The sequence below is a fragment of the Enhydra lutris genome, unplaced genomic scaffold, assembly GCF_002288905.1.
Source record: "Enhydra lutris kenyoni isolate GAN:26980312 unplaced genomic scaffold, ASM228890v2 scaffoldscaffold26, whole genome shotgun sequence".
NCBI lineage: Eukaryota > Metazoa > Chordata > Mammalia > Carnivora > Mustelidae > Enhydra > Enhydra lutris.
Genome location: NW_019154110.1, coordinates 3,873,442 through 3,895,441, shown reverse-complemented (window position 1 = coordinate 3,895,441; position 22,000 = coordinate 3,873,442). Strand labels below are relative to the sequence as shown.

The following is a 22,000-nucleotide window of genomic DNA, read 5'->3' as shown; positions in this document are numbered from 1 at the left end:
ACACGTGTGCCCCGCGTGCACCCAGCCCCCATCCCTGCAGCAGCAAAATGCCAGAGCACTTGGCTTGTAGGGAGAGGGCAGGGGTGGCCCAAACCAGGCCTGGGGGTCTGGCGATGGTGACTGAATGAGGCGAAGATTCCCTGAGGGGCAGGGAGACCTCAGTAACAAGGGGGGTGGGGGGTGGGGTGTAGATGGGAGGGGAGTCCTTCGGCAGGGGTTTGGGAATCGGTCGGTTTCATCCCAGCGGTGCCGGAGCAGCAGTGACTTGTGGGTGGGCCGACTGCTTCCCTGGGGGAGACAAGTAATGCTCATGAGTCACACCACCCGAAATACAAGCAAAGCTGCCTCCATCGCCTTTAGCTGCAGCCCAGATTGACAAGTTTGTTTGAAATCGCGATCCACGGGGTATATTTATAATCGCACCTTTAAGAAAAATCTTTTTGCAGGCCTCCCCTCCCCCCACAGCCAGCCGCTCAGCTGGCGGGGCTTCTGCGAGCAAAGATACCTCGCGGTGGGGGTGGGGGGCGCCGGCGGCGGGGGCGGGGAGCACCACCTGCCGCACCATGCTGCTGCCGCACCGAGGAGTCAGTCTGTGGGCTTGGTGGCCCCGGGCTGGGCGACGAAAAGGAGCGGCCACCGGCGCACATGCCACGAGCGGTGGCCGCCCGTTCATCCCCGATCTCCCAGCTATGGAATTTCATTTATTAAATGTCGAGGCGGCCACTGGCAGCCCCATCGCTTGGCTGTCTTTGTTTCTCCGCTGTGTGGGCGCGTCTCGAGCACGTGGCAGCTGGAGCGCGCAGACCGGAGGAAGAGCGACCTGGGTTTGGTATAGGGCCGCCTGGCAAAGAGGCCAGGCTGCTAAGAGCCCAAGTCCCCCAGTACAGGCTGAGCTATTCCTCTCCCAGAGCCCCAACACTTTCCAGGGGGAAGGATGATTCCCCCTGTTGCCCCCTCCCGGCCGGCCCGGGGACTACCTGGGAGTGGCCCAGGCAAAGAGCCACACTCTCCAAACTTTATTCCGGAAGCCCCCAGCCTCGCCGCTGCGGAGCTTCGGGGCCTTGGTCTGGGGATAAAAGGGCTGCAGGATTTCCCTTTGGAGACGTCGCCACCTCAGGAAGCAGGACAGTAAAAGAGAAATCTCAGACAAGGTTCTACAATTTAATGAGGAAATGTACAGGCATTCTCCCGGCTACTCGTAGCCGTCCCTCCCCCCCTCCAGCCCCCTCCCCAACTCCCGCGGCAGCCACAAGACTCTGCTGACCCCTCGTGGTAGAGGTGGGCAGCGGTCCCGGGTTGCCGGAGACGCCAGCTGGCTCCTCCCCGGCTGGAGAAAGGGGCGAGGCAGTCCACTCCTCCCTTATCCTTTCCCGCCTGGGCCTGGCACCGCAGGGTGTGGAGGAGGAAGGAGAGAAGACCACACAAAGAAACCTGAGAGAGGCGCAGAGAGTTTGCAAGCTTTTGCTAGCACCTCCCACGCAAACACTTCTTGGATTGTTCTAAGTAGGGCTGGTATGGAATCCTTAATTCCTGTCCTGTTCTAAGGTGGACGAGAAGGCACTGTGCCCGGTCCCGCCACCTGTCTCAGTCAGCCCGCTTGCGGGCGGGGTGCGCCATTTCCCAGGGCAGTTACTATCCTTAGTTCACCCTAGTAGGTAGTGTTTAGAGTCTCATTTAGAGGTGAGTGGTCTGCGAAAGCAGAAAATTTAAGCAATTTGTTTACGGTCAGGTGGTTAGTAAGGAGGAATTCAAACTCGGCTGTAAGATCCCAATCCCTCCTCCCTCCGCCCTCCAGGGACTGGGCCACGCCTCTTGGTCTTTCCAGCCCTTGGAATGGGCAGCCTCTTTTACCACTGCATCGGCTGGGCCTCTTCTGGAAGGACCTCTCTGCCCCGGGGTTATGCAGGAAGGAGCCGGTCTCTTGGAATCAGTCACTTCCTCTCCTGAGGGAACCACACTGAGTGTAGGTGGGAAGCTGCCACCTGCTGCTTTCTCTGCCCAGCCCCTCTCTGGTCCTTGCAGAGGACAGCAAATGGGGGGAGAGGACTGCCCTTCTAGCCTTAACGGTCATTCCCTTTCGAATGTCAAGTGTGGAAGATGGAATGTGATTTTCTAAGAGGGCAGGGACGACTCCTACATAATATCTCAAGTGCCAGATCCCTGGTTGCTCCAAAGACCTTTGGTACTAATGTCCCTCACCTTTCTCAGGATTCCCCCCATCAGTAACTCCTTGGACTCTGGATTGCTCCTCATGTTCCACTGGGAACCCAATTCAATCCTGAAGGCCACACCTTCCCGCGCCCTTTAAGCCTTGAGCAAGGCCTGCAGCCCCTTTCCTGCCTAGCAAAAGGCAAAACGCCCGTGGGTGGGGGTGCGTCCCGGCCCACCGGCGTCAGGACATTGTCCCGCTGGGCCTGACTTCTTCCCCACCCGCTCACAGGACCAGGGGCGACAGTGCCGGACCCTCTCCGGCCACCCGCCACCCGTAGTTCTATGAGGCGGACTACATGCCCCATGATGCCACGGGGCCGAGCTACAGCAAGCTCTGCCCCGGGCACCCGGGTCCCCCCTCCTCTCTCCCCCGCATCCCCGCATCACTCGCCGGCCGCTCGGGCTGGGGGCCGGGCAATGCAGCTGCGGGGAGCCGGGGGCGGCGGGCGCGCGTCCCTGCGGCGGCGTCCCCGGGGTTCGCGCCCCGTGCGCCCCCGCGCCCGCTGCGGGCGCCTGCTCCCTTTGCCGAGCGGCTTCTTTGTGTGCGGGGGTGTGGGAGGTGAGGCGCGAGTCCGCGCCGCGCCGCCAAGCGCCCGCTCCCTCTCCGGGCGGGTGGGGGCCTCTCCGCGCCGCCCGCCACCGCCTCGCGAGGACGCCCGCGGCCCGCGCCGCCCGCACAGCGCCGGGCGTGCCGCCCCCGCCCGCCGGCGCCGCTCGCACATGCCCGAGCCGCAGCCCGGCGAGCAGGCAGCGCCGGGCCCCCGCCCCGCGGCCCCGGGCCCCGGCTCCGGCGCCGTCCCCCCTCCCCGGCCGGGCGCCGCGGCCCTGGCATGAGGAGCGGGCGATGATCCCGGCCAACGCCTCCGCCAGGAAGGGGCCCGAGGGCAAGTACCCGCTGCACTACCTCGTGTGGCACAACCGCCACCGCGAGCTGGAGAAGGAGGTCCGCGCCGGCCAGGTACGAGCGCCGTCGGGGCGCCGCGGGGACCCCCACGGCCTGGCACGCCCGCCGGGTGTGGGGAGGGGGCGCGGCGCGGGCTGTCCCGCCTCCCCGGCGAGTTTGCAGCGCTTCTTTGTTCGTGGCCGCGGCTTTTGTGCTTGTTGACCGGGAGAGGGTGATGGGAGCGGTCCCCACCCGCTCCCCTCCGGCTCGGACGGACGGCCCGCACGTGCTCCGGGACCCTCTCAGGCTGGGGTCGGGGACGCCGTGCCCCTCCTCAGCCGAGGCGGAGGGCTGCGGGGAGGGGCTGCCGGCTTTGGTCTGCGCTCCATGTGGTGCCAGAGTCCGCCTAGCAGCCAAGCGGCGACACCTCCCGCGTGAGTGTGCGGAGGTGGGCAAGGCCTGCGTGGGGCGGGGGTCAAAGGTCAAGGAGCAGAGAATAGGCTGTGACACTCCCGGGCATCCCAGCCCCACCCAGTGCCCTCTACCCTCACGGGTGAGCGCTGCATCTGTTTGCTCGGATTGGCCAGAGCCTCTGGATCCCTCAGACCCCGGCGGCGGCTTTGGAATGCGGAGTGGATGGAGAAAGAGAGACCCCCGCCACCACCTTCTAGAGGGAAGCCCTGAAGGGCCTTGTCCAGGTGCTGAAAGGAGCTCTCCTGCCCTCTGGTGCTGGGGCCTGGCTTCCAGGCGCCGAGGAAGCTAGGGACCAATGGGCACAGGAAGGATTTGAGGTTCTGCACACAGAGCGGCTCCTTGGCCCCTGCCAGTCAGTGAGAACGGGTGGGTCAGCCACCTTCGGCTGGGCGGTGGCCTCCCAGAGGACGGGGTAAGGGATGGGGTCTTCTGGTCATTCCTCAGGACCAAGGCAGGCACAGTTCACAGGTAGTTCCCAACTCTGCCTTTGGTTCCCCAGGCCACATAAGGGTGTTTGGGGTGTGGGCAACTCAACCGCCAGGGTGGGAGAGTCGGAGCCAGAGCTGGGCCCAGCCTGCCCTGGTTTGTCTCAGGCTGCAGGCCCACAGACTTGGCCCAGATCTCAGACTCTGGGTGCATGGGAGTGGTTCAGTTCAGGAGTTGTCCCCTTGGGGAACATGCCTTTTGAGGGCCACTTCCTGAGTCACAGGAAGTTCAGTTGGAGGAGCTGTCTGCTTCCCAAAGGACAAGTGAGGTGGAGAGCAAGGTGAGGGTCAGAGAGTGAAGTCCACCCTTGAGCCCTCAGAGCAGCAAAGCCTCCACCTCCACAGAGCAGTCCTAGAAAATGTTGGGGTGACCTGAGCCTCCATGCCTGGTTGGGGTGTCTACTTTGCATTCTACCTCTGCTTAAACAAGGGCACTCCAAGTTGCTCCTCAGACCATGCCTCTGTTTATCTATCATAAAGGAAGTGGTTTGCCACCATAGAGCCCTGACGAAGGAAGTGAGGTATGAGCGGCAGGTCCTGGGGGACGAAGACAAACAAACCAGGCACATCGCCTGCTCTCAAGGAGACCTGGTTCTGGTGGTGTGAGCATGAACAAGGAAATACAGTACGAGGTGCTGGGCGCTAGGACACTCCAGTCTCCTCTGACTCTTTCCTGTTTTCTTCCCCCTGAGGGCAAAAGAAGATAGGCTTCTGACACAGGTTCCAGCTGGAAGGATTTAAATCTGCTCCCAGAGGAGCTTCTTGATGGGGTGATTGATGATTGGTCCAAGGATTGTTGGGCAGAAGGCGAGTGGCTGAATCTCCAGAAGGTTTCAGTCCTGCTACCTTGTCTGAGGGGTGGCGGGTTCTTTTCTTGCTGAGACTGGAGAGAGGCAAAATGCCCTAGAAGAAAAGACTCTCACCTAGGCCTCTCTGACTGCCAGTACTCAAGTCAGCCATCTTGCTGGAGTGAAAGTGGGGTGGGGAGCCCAGGAACCCGCTGCCTGTGGGGGTGCTTTGGGGCTGCTGAGTGGGTTCCTCTTTCTCCTCCAGCTGCCACAGAAACTAGGCACCAGATTCAGCCCTATCTTCACCCTCTCTCGGGGTGAGACAGGAATATAGGGTACTGGTCGAAGTTAACCCTTGTTCAGCCACAGAGGAGTCAGGGCAGTTCTCTCCCTTGTTCCGGGGGTGCCAAGAAGGGGAATGCCAGTCAGTCCTGGTGAGAGAGGCTCCTGGATGTGTCTCCGCTCTAGGACTGACCCAGAGTGACCCTTGCTTCCAGAAAGTGCACTATTCAGTCCTCAGGGCATGGGGGCCCCCAGGGAGACCCCAAGGGGCCCCACCCAGCCCTTTCCTGCCAGGGATGGACCTGGGGGCACCCACCTAACATCATAATGAAAGCCTGTAGACCCTAGGCATCCCAGCTAGGTCCCCGTAGCCCCCACTATCCCAGAACACATCCCGGCTTTCCTCAAGCGCACAGCAGCTGGGTTTCCCTGGTCTTCACTTGGCATAGCTGCCTCTTCTGCGCTCCAAGAAAGCCCCACAGAGGCCCTCCCAGGGACAGGCTTGGCATCGCTGGCAGGCTGGGGGGGGGGGTGGCGTGGCAGGCTTCAGAGCAGGTTCAGTGGCTTTGCTCTGTGTCCCCCAACCCCACAGCTCTTCTTTGAGCCTGGAAGCAGGGAGTGGTGGGGAGGTGGGAGGTGCTCATCAGGGGTTTTGGTGAAGAAAAGGGTCCATGGCCACCCCCAGCCGGAACCCAGCAGGGTGATGGTTGCTGGGTGTCCTGCTTCCTGTCACATGCACGCCTGGCCAGGTTGCAAGGGGGCAGGGGGCTGTAGGCCAGTTTCCCCTTGGCTGATGAAGCCCTGAGGTTGGCTCTGCCGGCTGTGTTCTTGAGTCACAAGTCCCTGGTGTTCCCCGGGAGGTGGGAGGTGGAGGTTAGGCAGCAAAGCTCCCTGTGGGAGGGCCAAGGAGAGCAGGGTTCCTCTCCTGGCAACGGGCACTCTGGACGGGGCCAGACTGTGTTCCCAAGGAAACATTTTCTTTCCTCCTGGGGCTGGCTCCATCATGGTCTCCCCCCCGCCCCCCGCCGCCAAGCCCCCTCCCCGATCTCCTCAGTTCATCCTCCTGACCTAGAGGCCTAGGTCAGATGGATTGTGAGGGCCCAAATGCTTGGACAGAGGCTACCCCACCCGAGGTACCTGGTGTGTCCCAGAGCACCTGTGACCCCCTCTGCCCCTAAAGTAGGCAGTCCCACAGCTGACGAGTAGAAAAGCTCAAGAGGGGGAACCACAAAGCCCAGAGAGCCAGCATCAACATGTCCGGGAAGCAGGGGAGGGGCGGCGTGGGAGGAGGGTCCGCAGGTGCCCCCCTCAGCCACCCAGCTCAGCTCAAGGAAGCATCCTACCTTCCTGACCCTTCCCACCTACTTGGTGGGAAGGCTGGGAAGCAGTGACCACCCCAGCCTCTGGTGGTCCTCCTTGGGGCTTGGGGAGGCCGAGAAGCAGGGGAAGGAGACCAAGTCCAAGCATGTAGAAGGCTCTGTGCTCAGGGCCCCTTCACCTTTTCTTCCAGCAGTGCATCCTTGTCAGAGTCCATCTAACCAAAGGCTTCTACTAATGTGGAACAAATTTGAAAAATACGCTGCTAGCAGCCCGTGGGCTCAGGGGTTATGCACTGGACAAGTCTGCTGGCCCCAGGCTGTGTAGGATGCGTCAGTAGACACCTGCAGGTCCGGAGGGCAGTGAGTACGCAGGTGCTGGTACACCTCGGCCAGTACAGGGGCCCTGAGCGTAGAGGCAAAAGGAGTAGGACTGGGTCTTCCTAGGACACCTCTTCATGTGTGTGCGTGTCTAGGTGGGGGCCTGAGTAGAAGCAGGGCATCCCTCTGCCCACGGCATCTCCCAGCCCCTAAGCTCAGGAGAACCCCCCCCCCGCTTTTGTCCAGTGGAGACCGGCTGGGGTGCAGGGTTTCCTTCTCGAAGTGGGGAGGGCGGGGTGTTAGGTTTCCTGGGAACTCTCTTCATTCCAGCAATGAAATAGCTGCAGGCCTTTGCTGGGGAAAGTAATGAATTCTCCCACCTGGGCCTCGGCAAGGTGTCACTTCCACTGTAGGCCCTGCTGGGGGCAGGGTGGGGGAGCTTCTTGTGGGGGGGGGGTCGGCTGGGTGGGTGCGGGGCCTACACCAGCCCTGGCAAACAGCAGGGCCTTGGGGACCCTGGGCAGAGCCCCTGAGGAGTGGAGGGAGGGAGGGGCAGCCTGGCCCAGCTAGCAGTACCAGCCTCTCTCGGGGACTCGAGGTGAGGCACCTGAGCAGGGAGGGTGGCAGGCAGCATCTGGGACTCTGGGGCTGGGCAGGGTGTCCTGCACGCTCCCTGGGGCCTTGTTAGCAGCAGCCGGGCAGCGGCGTCTGGGGCAGGGCTAGTGGGACTCCGAGATGGCTCGGCTGCAGTCTCATGGGAGGACTCCTCCTGACTTCCCCAGCTTGGGAGCTGTGGCTCCTCCACTCCCACCCTAGGACTCAGGGCCCACCTAGGTTGGACGCCCAGGGCCTCAGCCCATCCCATAATAGGGAAAGAGTAAATAGTGCTCTCCCTCCTGTGTGGGGAGCTGGTGTAGAGGAGAATGGGGCGGGGGTAGCGCCTTGATCTCTAAGCCAGAGCTCACAGGGCCACTCGGGCCAGGCACACTACCTTCCCCCGCTCCCCAAGGTTCCTAATATATTTAAAAATGAAGAAATGAGGCCGCCTGGCTGGCTCCGTGGGTAGAGCTTGTGACTCTTCATCTTAGGGTCATGAGTTCAAGCCCACGGTGGGCATGGAGCCTCCTTACAAAATTAAACAATGAAGAAATGCCAGCACAGGGTTATGAGAATTATACAAATTACTTAAATTATTTAAAATATTTTGTTTTTGACAATGGAGTTCATTCTCATGTCTTAAAACATATTTAGCTGTTATTAGAGGCTTGTCAGGAAAAAGCGGTAGTCCTCACTCCAGCTCTCCCCACCCTTCTCATTCCCTGGAGGCGACCGACCACTTCGGACTCTAGACTGTTCTGTTATTTACCTCTGTAATTATAAACAATATACGTCTACGACTATTTATTTGTTTGTCAATTCTACGTGTTACTACTTTCCCCTCCCCAGGCCTCTTAAATATAGTCATTTATGCATTTGTCGAACAAATACCTATGAGGTACGAGTTACATGGCAGGCACTATCTAGGGCCTGGGGATGTGGCATTGAACAAAACACACCGGGACCCTCCCTCCACGGGGCTTACAGTCTAGGAGAGGGAGACAATGAAAAAATGAACAAGCAATCTAATGTGGGAAGAGGACTAAAGCAGGATTAGTGGCGACAGAGAGATACACAGCAAGTGTCATTTAAGACGGGTTGTAAGGGCAGACCTTCGGAGGAGGTGACATTTGAGCAGCCACCTGAATGGAGTGAGAGAGAGAGAGCACTGTAGCCACCTAGGGTATCGACAGAGTGGAGTTCGGAGGAGAGATGGGAGAGCACAGGAGTTCAAAGACTTCAAGGCTTTTGGCTATTGGATTGCATTCCAAACAAGATGGGACACCTTGGGAAGGTTTTGAGCTAAAGGGTGTCGGGACCCGAGGACCATGGCACAGGATGATGGAGGCGACAGTGGGTCATGTGGAGAACAGACCTAAGAAGCCAAGAGAGGAGTGAAGAGACCAGTGAGGAGGCCACCAGGTGAGAGAGAGGGTGGCTGTCACCAGGATGGTAGCCTCAAGGTGATGAAAACTGAGAAGAGTCTGGATCTGTTTTGAAGGTAGAGGCCATGAGATCAGGTCTATGCTGATGGATTAAATACAGAAAGTGAGAGAAAAGGAAGAGAGAAAGATGGTTACAAAAGTTTTGTTTGTTTTTACCAAAAAAGGGGGTGAATGGAGGTAATATTTCCTATGAGGGGAGAATTGGGGCAGGTGCAGCTGTCCAGGAATGGCTGGAGTGAAGGCGAGGGAAAGAGGAGAAGTCATGGGAAGTCGGGATGTCCCATTTTGTCTCCTGAATTCAGTTATCTTTTCAGATATTTCTGAGGATGTCAATTACTCTTTTCCCTCCAGAAACTTTTCTCCTGTTTCCTGCATTGACAGTGTTTCCTCTGGGTTTTTAGCATCTATTTGCACGTTTTTGGTTATCTTTCATGTTAGTGGCTTTCCTCAAATGTCCAGTCACCCTTGGCTGTTGGGGCCTATTTAAGAATGGGGGAGTGGAGGGACGCCCGGGTGGCAGAGCGTGTGACCTGGTTTCAGCTCAGGTCACAATCTCGGGGTTGTGAGATTGAGCCCCATGTCTGGCTCCACGCTCAGTGCAGAATCTGCTTGGGATTCTCTGCCCTTCTCCCTCTGCCCCTCCCACTTACACACTCTCTCAAATAAATAAATCTAAAAAAAAAAAAAAAAGAATGGTGATGTGGAACTTATTGATGCGTGGGTGGTACTACTATGTAACGATTGGCTGGCAAGCTGGCCTGCTTATTGTAGGATCCCCAGATGTCTGTACCAGAGGTCTTTGGTGCCTCTAGTGTCTCCAAAGAAGAATTCTCCAATCTCCTGCTATGCATGTCATGGGCAGTGGTGTGGAGGCAGGAAAGGGACTCGGCTTTCACCGTTCACTACTTTTTAGCCCCATGACCTCATCTTCAGGCCAGTGTCCCCAAATCCAGTGCATCTCAGGCTCTGTTTCTATGGAGAATGAATTCCCAGCATACTGTGGAAGGGAAGGGGGCCGTCTCCCAGCTTTACAAGATTGGGGAGAGGGCCAGGGGTTCTGAATTTTAACCAGCTCTGGGTTAAAAGCCCTGGGCCTTACTCACACCTCTGCCACCCTCACTGCTTGCGTGTTCTGGACATTTTAAGGGTGATCTGGCCCGACACTCACTGGGGGGTTCCCTATGTGAATGCTTGGCTTCTAGGACCCTCTGCTCAGCCACTTTCCACGTTAAGATGTGTTAACATTTCTCATCTGCTAATATCTCTTCTCTTTACTTTTGTGGGTTTTAAATATTTTATTGACATTCTTATACCTACTCACAAATTTTCCTTTTGGGGCACTCTTCATTCCTTTGTACAGATCTAAGTTTCCATCTGTTAACATTTTCCTTCCACTTGAATTACTTCCTTTAACAATTCTAGCATGTCTTCTGGTGATAAATTCTCTTAGCTTTTTGTTTGTCCACAAAAATCTTCATTTCCCCTTTATTTTTCAAGGATATTTTTCCACAGGATAAAGAATTCTAAGTCAACATTTTCCCCCCCATCACTTAAACATTTCTTCCTGTTGTTTTTTAGCTTGCATGGTTTCCCTTGAGAAGTATTCCGTATTTCCTGTGTTCTTCATAGTTTGTCTCATTTCTCAAAAGGATTTTAAGATTTTCTTTTTTACTACTAGTTTCCAGCACTTGATTATGACGGGCCTTGGTGTAGTCTTCTGGGTGTTTGCTTTGCCTGGGATTCATTGAGTTTTCTTGGTTCTGTGCGTTTATCATTGTGTTAGTTTGTAAAAAAAAAATTACCACAGACTGGGTGGGTTAAAACAACAAAATTTTATTTTCTCATTGTTTTGGAGGGTGGAAGTCCAAACTCAAGGAGTCAGGAGGGCCCCACTCCTTCCAAAGGCTCCAGGGGAGAATCCTACCTCGCCTCTTTCAGCTTCCAGTGTCTCCAAGCATTTCAAGCATTATTTTTTTTTCAAATACAAATATACTATTTTATTCTAAGGGAATATTTCTGTAGTTTCTGCAAGGGGAAAACCCAAAAGTGGAAAAAAAACAAAGAACAGAAAGGATAATTTAGATGTTTTGCTTGTTTGATGGTTTTTTTTTTTTCCTACCCTGGAAATAAAAATGCAATTTTACATAATTTTAATAAAATTTTAAAAAGCAAATAGTCTGACACACAGACGATTTCATTCTCTGACTCCTCTCTACATGGAACTTCTCCTCCCTTCGTGGATCTCCCCAAAGACATCTATTTGGATATAAGACCCACCTGGATAGTCCAGGCTAATCTCCTCTTGAGATCCTTAATTTCAAATCAAAGACCCATGTTCCAGGGTGCCTGGTTGGCTCAGTTGGCTAAACGCCCGGCTCTTGGTTTCTGCTCAGGTCATGATCTCAGGGTTGTGAGACTGAGCCCTGTGTCAGGCTTCACACTCAGTGCAAAGTCTGCTTGTCCCTCTCCCTCTCCCCATCCACCCTACCCCTCATGTACATGCATGTGCATACTCTCTCTCAAATAAATAAAATCTTGGGGTGCCTGGGTGGTTCAGTCGTTAAGTGGCTGCCTTCAGCTCAGGTCATGATCACAGGGTTCTGGGATCAAGCCCTGACTGGGGCTCCTTGCTCGGCGGGAAGCCTGCCTCTCCCTCTCCCACTCCCTTTGCTTGGGTTCCCTCTCTCACTGTTTCTCTCTGTCAAATAAATAAATAAAATATTAAATAAATAAATAAATAAATAAATAAAATCTTAAAAAAAAAAACCAGAAACACCCATGTTCCAAAGAAGATCATAATCATAGGTTCTTGGGGTTAGGGTATAAATATTTTGGGGGGACACCACCATTCAACCCCCTACAGTAATTAAAAAAAAACTGGAGGGGTGCCTGGGTGGCTCAGCGGGTTAAAGCCTCTGCCTTCGGCTCAGGTCATGGTCCCAGGGTCCTGGGATTGAACCCCACCTCGGGCTCTCCGCTCAGTAGGGAGCCTGCTTCCCTCCCCCTGCCCCCACCTGCCTCTCTGCCTACTTGTGATCTCTGTCAATAAATAAAATCTTTAAAAAAAAAAACGGGAAAAATGTTTAATGTTATCTCTTTAAATTTCAATTTCTCTTTAAATTTATCTCTTTAAATATAAATTTAAAATTTTTAAAGATTTTATTTATTTATTCAAGAGACAGCACGAGCAAGGGAGTGAGAGAGAGAGAGAGAGAGAGACCGTGAGAATGAGCTGTGAGAGGGGCGCCTGGGTGGCTCAGTGGGTTAAAGCCTCTGCCTTCTGCTCAGGTCATGGTCTCAGGGTCCTGGGATCAAGACCCACATTGGGCTCTCTGCTCAGCGGGGAGCCTGCTTCCTCCTCTCTGCCTGCCTGCCTCTCTGACTACTTGTAATCTCTGTCAAATAAATAAACAAAATCTTAAAAAAAAAAAAAAAAGAATGAGCTGGGGGAGGGGCAGAGGGAGAATCTGATGTGGGGCTCAATCCCAGGACCCTGGGATCGTGACCTGAGCTGAAGGCAGACACTTAACTGACTGAGCCACCCAGGCGCCCCTAAATTTAAAATTTTAAAGAGATAATGTTACCTATTTAAACTTCCTATTTCTCCTACTTCCTTATCCTATCCTTTTGGGACTCCAATTACACATATGTTAGGATGCCTTATAGTGTCTCACAGATTGTTGAGGATCTCTGAATGTTCTTCAGTGCTTTTTGCCTCCTCTGTGCTCTATTTCTGTTCTGTGTGCTATAGTTGTTGTTATATCTTCAAGGTCACTGATTTTTTTCTATTCTGTAGTGTCTAATCTATTGTTAGTTCCATACAATGAATTTTTCATTTCAGATATTATACTAATCTCTAATTCTTTCCCCATGAATATTGTGTTCATGTGTTTCTGTAAACTCACAAGCACATTGAGCCATTCATCATCTTTATCATTTTTTTAAAAGATTTTATTTATTTATTTGACAGAGAGAGATCGTAAGTAGGCAGAGGGAGAGGGGATGCAGGCTCCTTGCTGAGCAGAGAGCCCGATGCGGTGCTCAATCCCAGGACCCCGAGACCATGACCTGAGCCGAAGGTAGAGGCTTAACCCATTGAGCCACCCATGCGCCCCTATCATTTTTTTTTTTTAAGATTTATTTATTTGAGAGAGTGAGAGTGCATGTGGGGGTGGGAGGGACAGGAGAGGGAGAGAGAGTCTCGAGCAGACTCCATGCGGAGCAGGAAGCCTGACTGGGGTGTGTAATCTCACAACTCTGAGATCGTGACCTGAGCCAAAACCAAAAGTCCAACACTTAACTGACTGGGCCACCAAGGTGCCCCATTTTTATCATTTCTGAGTATCTCGTGATTATGAGTCATAGTTTCCTACTTCTTTGCATGTCTAGTAATTTTTTCCCCTCATAGTTTGTAACTGGGCATTAGATGTTGCAGACGTTGTCATGTTAAGCATGTGGATTTTATTTTCTTCCTTTAAAGAGTGTTGGGCTTTGTTCTGACCAACTAAGCTAGGTTACTTGTAAATCAGTTTGATCCTTGTGAGATTACTTTTAATCTTTATTAGATCAGATTTAGATGAGCCTCTTCTCTCAGGATGGTTTAGCCCTCCTACTAAGGCATCCCCATTCCTGGGTGTCTGTGCAAGGCCCTGGGCGAACAGCAAGGACTCTCCACTCTAGCAGGCTGGAGCTTGAATGTCTCCCTGCTCTGAGACATGAGAACTGCTCAGAATTTACCACCCTATTGCTCCTTTTCTGTCCTGCATTGCTGAGTTTCACTCTCCGCAGGGGAGTTTAGTATTCAGCAAAGACTCAGAGAAGCCCCGTGCAGATTTCTGGAGCTCGTTGTTTGCACAGCTCACTCCTTCCTAGAACTCTGTCCTGCAACTTCTGGCTAACTCAGCCTCTCTCTGTCTCCTCAACACCTCAGCAAGATTACCATGCTCTGCTAGAGATGCCCCTGCCTGAACTGCTATCTAGAATGTTCCTCCAGGTAGAAATCTAAGCAATCATAGGGCCTGCCTTGTTTGTTTCTCTTACTCCAGGGATCACAGTCCTGGACTACCTGCGGCCTACGGTCTGAAAACAATTATTTCACGTATTTTGAAGCAGTAGTTTCCTCTGTTTATGGGAGGATGATTTCAGTTTATCTCATCATGGTTGCAGTAGAAGCCTTTTGACTGGCATTTTAATCAAGTTTGGGGAAGGAGAGGAGGACTTATGTGATGTGGTCGTTGATTGTATTTACCTAGAGACCTCAGACTTCTGAAAGATATTTAAATGCTTATGTTTCACAGACATGCGTTCATCACCCGACAAAAATCTCATACAGTTAATCATGCTATTCACAAAGCAATAACAGGATTTGTAAGAAAATAAAAAAGTTAATACATAGTGTTTCACAGGCAAAGGCCATGGGTTTGAAGTGATACCATGAACATACTCTTTCATTCTCATCGATCTATTACAGCTGCTGTTAAACCTCACTCCATGATACACCAGAGATCTAAACTGATAGCCCACCCTGAAGCTGTGGTCTTGGCCCTGTAGGCTGGGTCCTGCCTCAAGTGCCCTCCTTGGCCAACGGCCTGTCTAGGCTACCCTTGAACCCAAGGCTTACTCTTCCCAGGCAGCCCTCTTGGGAGCCTTGGAAGAGTGAACCCAGTCAGGGGAGCTCGGTAGACCAGAAAGGGGGAAGGTCCTCCCTTTCTCACAGCTGCTTCCTGCCCCGTCCCGCAGGCCTCTTTTCACCCGCCTGATCCCCCGCGCCTTGTGTCTGTCTCTTCCATTGCCTGATGAGGTGGGCAAGGCTGGGCGGCCGGGTGGCTGGTGCCTGCCTGGAGGCTGCTGGTCTCGGATGGGCTGCCTCCGAAGTGACCGGGGATCCATCTTCGCTTCCTTCTCCAGGTGGACATCGAGCAGCTGGATCCCCGCGGGCGGACCCCCCTGCACCTGGCCACCACACTGGGACACCTCGAGTGTGCCCGTGTGCTGCTTGCACACGGCGCAGATGTGGGCAGGGAGAACCGCAGTGGCTGGACAGGTGGGCGCCCCTGCTCACCCCAGCCCCATGGCCAGGGTCTCCCAGCTTCACGTCCTCCTCCTCGGTGAGCCGAGGCGGGGGCCCCCCAGGCAGTGTTCTGCCCCATGACATTGCGTCTTTGTCCCCCAGTGCTTCAGGAGGCTGTGAGCACCCGGGACCTGGAGCTGGTGCAGCTGGTGCTGCGGTACCGGGACTACCAGCGCGTGGTGAAGCGCTTGGCGGGCATCCCTGTGCTCCTGGAGAAGCTGCGCAAGGTGAGGGCCCGCCGCTTGGCCTCCCCGCCGCGGCCCTCGAGCCCTGTCTCTGGCACAGGCTGAGGCACTGTCCTTCTCATTCTCCAGGCCCAGGACTTCTACGTGGAGATGAAATGGGAGTTCACTAGCTGGGGTAAGGGGGCAGAGGGGGGCCTCTCCTGGCATTTGCCTGCCTTAGGACTTTTGCACCTGCTGTTCTCCCCAGGCGGGGAGCTCTCTTGCCATTGCTCTTCCTGGGGCTCCTTCTCATTGTTGAGTTCCCAGCTCAGTGCCACCTCCCTAGCTAGGCCTCAGATGCTGTTGGGATTCCATTATTATCACATCCTTTACTTTATAATTATTTGCTCATTTGTTTGTTACTTGTCACTCCTTGCTCGAAGGTAAGCTCCCAAAGGGCATGGGTCCTGTCTTCTTCAATGTTGTATCTTCAGTGACGAGAATAGTGCCTGGTACAGAGTAGGTGGCTAACAAATATTTGTTGGAGGATGGGATGCAAGATGGAGTGAGTGAATTAGTGAATGGTGGCTCCTAGGGACTTGCTGGTGGCCAGGACTTGCCTGTCTCCGGCTGCAGGTTGCTCACGTCGGAGTGACTGGTCTACATTCATGTAGGGGGAGCTGGGGAGTTCTCTTCTCCTTTCCTGGCCACACTGCTGACCCTGACCCCTGTGCCCCAAGGTGGCCCAGTTTGGGTGGGCCAGGCAAACTGAAGCCAACTCTGACCTTCCCTTCCACCTAGTGCCCTTGGTGTCCAAGATCTGCCCCAGCGACACATACAAAGTGTGGAAGAGTGGGCAGAACCTACGGGTCGATACCACGCTCTTGGGCTTTGACCACATGACGTGGCAGCGAGGGAACCGCAGCTTCGTCTTCAGGGGCCAAGGTCAGGCAGGCAGGAGGTGTGGCAATGTGGGAAGGCTGGGGACACCCCTCTGCCCCCCTCCAACACCCCGTGCTGTTCTGTGGCTGGCAGACACGAGCGCCGTGGTCATGGAGATTGACCATGACCGCCGGGTGGTGTACACGGAGACCCTGGCCCTGGCCGGACAGGACCGTGAGCTGCTGCTCGCTGCCGCCCAGCCCACTGAGGAGCAGGTGCTCAGCCGGCTCACAGCCCCCGTCGTCACCACACAGCTTGACACCAAGAACATCTCCTTCGAGAGGTGAGTGGGCACAGCCTTTGGACCCTTGAGCCAGCCTGCTGGGGGGGCCCTCACCTGGATGACTCTGCTTCCCCAGGAACAAGACTGGCATCCTGGGCTGGCGCAGTGAGAAGACAGAGATGGTGAACGGGTATGAAGCCAAGGTGAGGCCGCCGCTCCCTGATCCCAGAGCCCCGCTAACGCTGGCCTCCAGCAAACTGGGCGGGTTGTCCTGACTACCCTTTCTCAGCTTTGGAGGTGCAGAGGCAATGCTGTGTGGAGGAAAGGGCACTAGACTAAGAGGCCAGAGTTTACTGAGGACTTACTACATTCACATTCAAGGCACTGTCCCCATGTTTATTTGTACGTATGTATGAATACATGTGCGTGCACATGTGCGAGCATACATACCCACACATACACGCATACACCCTTGTTTAATCTCAGCAGCCCTTTTGGGAAGGTGCTATTATTATTCCTGTTTTATAGATGTCTACTGAACCTTTCCCACAGTGTCCCAGTCCCTCTTGGCCACGACTGTGGAGTAGGGTATTGGCCCACTGTCTGACGAGGAAACAGGCTTGGAGTGGTTACAGGATCTATAAAGGGTCGCACAGCTCTATCTGTGGCAGAGCTGAGGTTCAGACCTTGGCTACCTGACCCCCAAAGCCAGGCCTTCACTCCTGAGGAGACTGTGTTGGTCCCTCTGGGGCCCCTGTCAACTCCATGGAGTCATGATTTCCTCCTGGAAGGCTTCCCTGGCCTGCTAGGCTGGGCTAAGGCCTCTGCTTTTGGTTCCCACAGCCCTGTGCTTCCCCCATGAGAGAGGGTCTCACACTACGTTATAACTGTCCCTTTTTTTGTCTTTTCAACTAGTGTATGAACCCCAAAAGGGTGGGGATTATATGCAGTCATGTTCATTCAGCACTGTACCCTTGATGCATGTCTCAGAGCCTGGCACATAAAGGCTCCTCACAAAATGTTTGTTGAATGAATAAGAGAATGGATGAATGACTTCATATATTTACTTGTCCAAAGGCTGGGAGATTGGAGCAAACAGCCGGCCCCCAGTGGGCCCTCCCTCCCATGCAGGAAGTGTTCATAATGCCCTAGGGACAGGGGCTAGAGTACCGGAATTGTCTTTGAGCCCTTTCCTTATCTGTCCCTAGGTGTATGGGGCATCCAACGTGGAGCTCATCACCCGGACGCGGACGGAGCATCTTTCAGAACAGCACAAGGGCAAGGTCAAAGGTAATGAGGCAGAGGTGGAGGGGGGGAGGTGTGAGAGAGCCATGCCACTCGAGTCCCTCCATCAGTATTCCCTGTGACATCCCAGCCAAGGCGAGGATCACTTATTCACACAAATACGGTTCAGTTTCAAGTGCCAAGTGCTAATAATTGAGAGTGACTGCCTAGAGTGCAGCTAGAAGATTCTGGGCAGCATCTGAGCTCACTGGGAGGGAACGTGACAACTGGTAACTGCTGTCTCTGCATTGGGTTTGGGGTGGAAGTGTCACGTGTGCTCTTCATCGGCCGTCCCCACGTCATAGTACATACCCTAGGCAGTAAGCCCGGGGGCCTGCCACTGCTCCTCTGTGCCTCCTGATACCACACGTGACTCTTGGGCATCAGTGAGTCTACCTAGAGTAGAAGGACGGTTCCTACCTCACAGGAGAACCGGATGAGGTCATTAAGACGGAAGTGCCTGAGGGAAAACACACACAGACACCCGCATATCCCAGCACTGCTCACCAGAGGCAGGTGTTTCTTGTCCAATGTCACCAACCTGAACCCTTTTGGAAGCTTTTCCTGAGGCCCAGGCCTATTTTTATTCCCACTGTGCCATAGTGGTCCTGGTCCCTGTCCCCTGGAGTCCTCAGTCACCTTCAGATGCAGGTGCCAAGCGTTTGGTGTGGCTGAGTAATCCTCCCCACCCACCAGGAACCAGCCTACTCCGGAGGTCTCGGGGGCTGGCACTGCAGAGGGTCGCAGTGTCCTCTGAGATGCCACATTTCTTGTAGGCTGTAAGACACCTCTGCAGTCCTTCCTGGGAATTGCTGAGCAGCATGGGGGTCCCCAAAATGGGGTGAGTGCATGCCAGGGGTGCCCTTGTGTGGAAGGGTGTGGCTGTCGCTCAGGAGGCAGCCTGGGAGGCGTCCTGCCAAGCACAGCCTGTGAGGGTCCACGTTCCACCCTGCCCAGGGTCATGTGAGCTGCATGGTGGGCCGGTTTGGGGGAGGGGTAAGGCTCTGGGGTTCAGGATCCCAAATGGTTGGCCTAGCATCAGAGACTGAGAAGGGCTCATGGGCTCCTCCTCATGTGGTACAGACCCTGATCACTCAGACTCTGAGCCAAGCCAACCCCACTGCCATCACTGCAGAAGAGTACTTCAACCCCAACTTTGAGCTTGGCAACCGGGACATGGGCCGCCCCATGGAACTCACCACCAAGACCCAGAAGTGAGGCCCCCTGATGGTGCTGGGGAGGGGTGGGGTCTCCAAAAGGTACTGGGAGGCCATGGCTTCTACTATGCCCCTCACCCCTTGGGATCTGGGGGGGGCAGGTTCAAGGCCAAGCTGTGGCTGTGTGAGGAGCATCCCCTGTCCCTGTGTGAGCAGGTGGCTCCCATCATTGACCTCATGGCTGTCAGTAATGCGCTTTTCGCCAAGCTCCGGGATTTCATTACCCTCCGCCTGCCACCTGGTTTCCCAGTCAAGATTGGTGAGACCCCACCCCCATTTCCTCTAAGCCGCTAGTGTGTGTGTGTGGGGGGGGTCTGTGTGGGCGGTGGGTAGGGCTTAGATAAGATAAAGTTTGGGGGTGCCTAAGGTGTGAGAAGCCAGGTAGTGGCACCCGATTGTTTCTCTATCCTCAGAAATCCCAATCTTCCACATCCTCAATGCTCGCATCACCTTTGGGAACCTCAATGGCTGTGATGAGCCCGTGCCGTCCGTGCGAGGCAGCCCCAGCAGTGAGACCCCTTCCCCAGGCAGCGACTCGTCCAGCGTCAGCAGCTCCAGTTCCACCAGTGAGACCCTCCCCATCTGCGCGTCTGCCCTCAGGTCCCTCCCCACGGAGCTCTGGCTGGCTCCCTTTCCGGGCCGTCGGCCGGAGTGGGGGCTGCGGCCGTGCTCTGACCCCCAGCCTGGTGCCCTCAGCCTCGTGCCGCGGCTGCGAGATCTCCCCCGCATTGTTCGAGGCCCCACGCGGCTACAGTGTGCTGGGCGGCCAGCGGGAGGCAGCGACCCGCGACGACGACGATGACCTGCTGCAGTTCGCCATCCAGCAGAGCCTGCTAGAGGCAGGCAGTGAGTATGACCAGGTGCGTCCCCGCCGCGCGCCGCACCGCGCCGCCCCACCAAACTGCGGACCGCAGTGCCAACCTAGCCAACGGGTCCCCGTCGTTCCCTCCAGGTCACTATCTGGGAGGCGCTAACTAACAGCAAGCCGGGCACTCACCCCATGTCCTACGAGGCTCGCCGACAGGACAGGTCAGTGCCCTCTAGTCCTGACCCAGCATTCCTCCCCCGAAATAACACACGCACGGAGTCCCTCGGGACCCTGTTGCAGTGGGCGAGGATACCAATGGCTGGGCAGCCCCTCAAGGCCCCAAGAAACTGTGGTTCTCTCTGTAAGGCCGCTACTGGTTTGCAGAAGGCTTCTACCCCCACCCTTTCCTCACTGTGAGCAGCACTCCCAAAGCGGCCTCAAGGCCCTCAGCCCCCGACCTGGCAGGATGTTAGAGCTGGCATTCTAGAAGCTGCCCACATGCGCTGGTCCGGTGTCCACCGGGAGAATGGGCTTGGAGGGGATGAGCTCTGTCACAGCCGGGCCGGAGCCAGGGAGGTGATGCAGGACTCATCGCCGCCACAGGATGGGGACGAGGCCTCCTCTGTCCTGGGGCCGCCACGCTGTCTCCCGGCCCCGCTTATGGGCAGGTACGCCCCGGGACCCTCGACGTATCTTACCCGCCCCCAGGAGCGCCCCGCCGACGCCGCAGCGCCAGCCCGGGCCCCCCGCCTCGGTGCCCAGCCCCCGGCCCAGCCCGCGCCCGGGCCCGGGCGGCCACGTGTTCCAGAGCTACGACGAGCAGTTGCGGCTGGCCATGGAGCTGTCTGCGCAGGAGCAGGAGGAGCGGCGGCGGCGCGCGCGCCAGGAGGAGGAGGAGCTGGAGCGTATCCTACGGCTCTCGCTGACCGAGCAGTAGCGCCCTCTGCAGGGCCCATCGGCGCTGCCCCGCGTAACCCGCCCGGGAGCCGAACCCGCCCGGGAGCCGGACTCGCCCGGGCCCGCGTGCCCGCCCGGCTGCGGCCATAGACTAGAGCCGAGGCCTGCGGGCCGGAGAGGCGCCCCTGGCACAGGACCGGGAGGGCCTCGGCGCGTCCGCGGGATGCCTGTCGCGGCCAGGGCCCTGGAGGCAGCTCGCACGCCCCGGTCCCCCTGCTTTGCTGTATCCTGATGCCCACCACTCTATCTTGGGCTCAGACTTGTCCGAGGGGGTCAGGCCGTCCTGAAGGGGAGCCGGGTCCTCAGAGGAGCAGTGTCCCCCAACCCTCGCTCCTTCTGGCCAGTCCTCCTTTTCTGCTCACAGAACCCACTGTAGGACACTGTCCGTGAAGCCTTTGCATCTCCGCTCTTCACCCCAGGGGGGCAGCTGAGCTCCCCACGTGCTGTGTTGCTGCTTTGTCCCAGACACAAACCAGCACGTCAAGGGCCCAGCTCCTCCTTCACCCCGGCATTTCAGCGTCAAGTGCACTTAGCGGGGTGCCCGGCTTCCCCAGCCCCCCCCCCCTCCCGGGTCTCAGGGTGGTCCCAGTTTCTCCTTGGGTGGCCAGAGGTTGGCGTTCCCATCCCCAAGGCACGCTTTTGTGATCAGGGAGGGTGCCCAAGGTGGGCCCCCGGGCCTGGGCAAGGCCTGGTTCCTTCATGATGTCTTGGCAAATGGGGGACAATATTTGCGCTGGGGGCGAGCACTAGACCCTGTCCCCTGGCCCTGCTTATGGGCAGGTGCACCCTGAAGCCCTCTCACTGGCTCAGGGCCCTGGCACCACCACCCACCCCTTCCCACCAGCTGCTGCTAGCCCTCTGTGGTCGTGTGTCCCACCTGCCCCCAGCCAGGGGCTGACTCTCAAACCCTTCATCCAATGGTGCTAACCCCCGGCTCTCCCCTGCCCCACCCCACCCACCCAGAGAAGCACAGACCCCGCTAGGGGCAGGGGCCCACTGCACACCCTTGTCCGCCTTCTCTCAGGCTGGCCTTCCTGGCTCAGCCAGTGAGGCTCAGGAGGGACACAAAAGGGATAGAAGAAAAGAACAAAGAGAAACTGTTCCTCTCACCTCCTTCCCTGATGTCAGGGGCACCAGACTGACTCTGAGGCACAAATAAAAGAGGCTTCAAACCCGAGGCTTTTCCTAGCTGGCTTTACTGGGGGAAGAACGCCCACCTATGGGTTGAGGGGGGTTCCTTCTGAACCTCAGGGTGGGGAGGGCTCTGAGGTAAAAGAATGCCTGGTGGGTCCTGAACCTTTGTCAGCACCCCCGCAAGCCTGGGGATACAGCATTTGCAGAGGCCGTGGGTCTTGGCCTCCTCACCCCCAAGCAGGCAGGAGGCACAGACCAAGCACTTAGTAAAATATTTCATTCAGTAAATCTTGTTTTCCTCCTAGAGCCAAGGCCACATCAGAGGGCTGGGGGCAGTTGGGGGGGGGGCGGGAAAAGGGGTGTGAACCTGCTTCCATGCCAGTTTTCTGGTTAGTTCTC

The 22,000-nt window shown here is 56.1% G+C and overlaps 1 protein-coding gene across 2 annotated transcripts; it reads left to right on the top strand.

Annotated features, from left to right (window-relative positions):
- Nucleotides 1-2,992: 2,992 nt before the first annotated feature.
- LOC111151588 (ankyrin repeat domain 13B) lies at nt 2,993-21,644 on the top strand. Of its 2 annotated transcripts, none has more exons than XM_022509666.1 (15): nt 2,993-3,169; nt 14,710-14,845; nt 14,975-15,099; nt 15,187-15,232; nt 15,838-15,981; nt 16,072-16,261; nt 16,338-16,404; nt 17,410-17,491; nt 18,262-18,326; nt 18,569-18,699; nt 18,804-18,961; nt 19,116-19,268; nt 19,399-19,562; nt 19,655-19,731; nt 20,219-21,644. In XM_022509666.1, the coding sequence occupies exons 1-15, from the start codon at nt 3,056-3,058 to the stop codon at nt 20,445-20,447; spliced, it is 1,881 nt and encodes a 626-aa protein (XP_022365374.1). In that variant the 5' UTR covers nt 2,993-3,055; the 3' UTR covers nt 20,448-21,644. The 2 variants fall into 2 exon arrangements, with proteins under 2 accessions (XP_022365374.1, XP_022365373.1); XM_022509665.1 differs by having other exon boundaries at nt 20,114-21,644.
- Nucleotides 21,645-22,000: the final 356 nt, after the last annotated feature.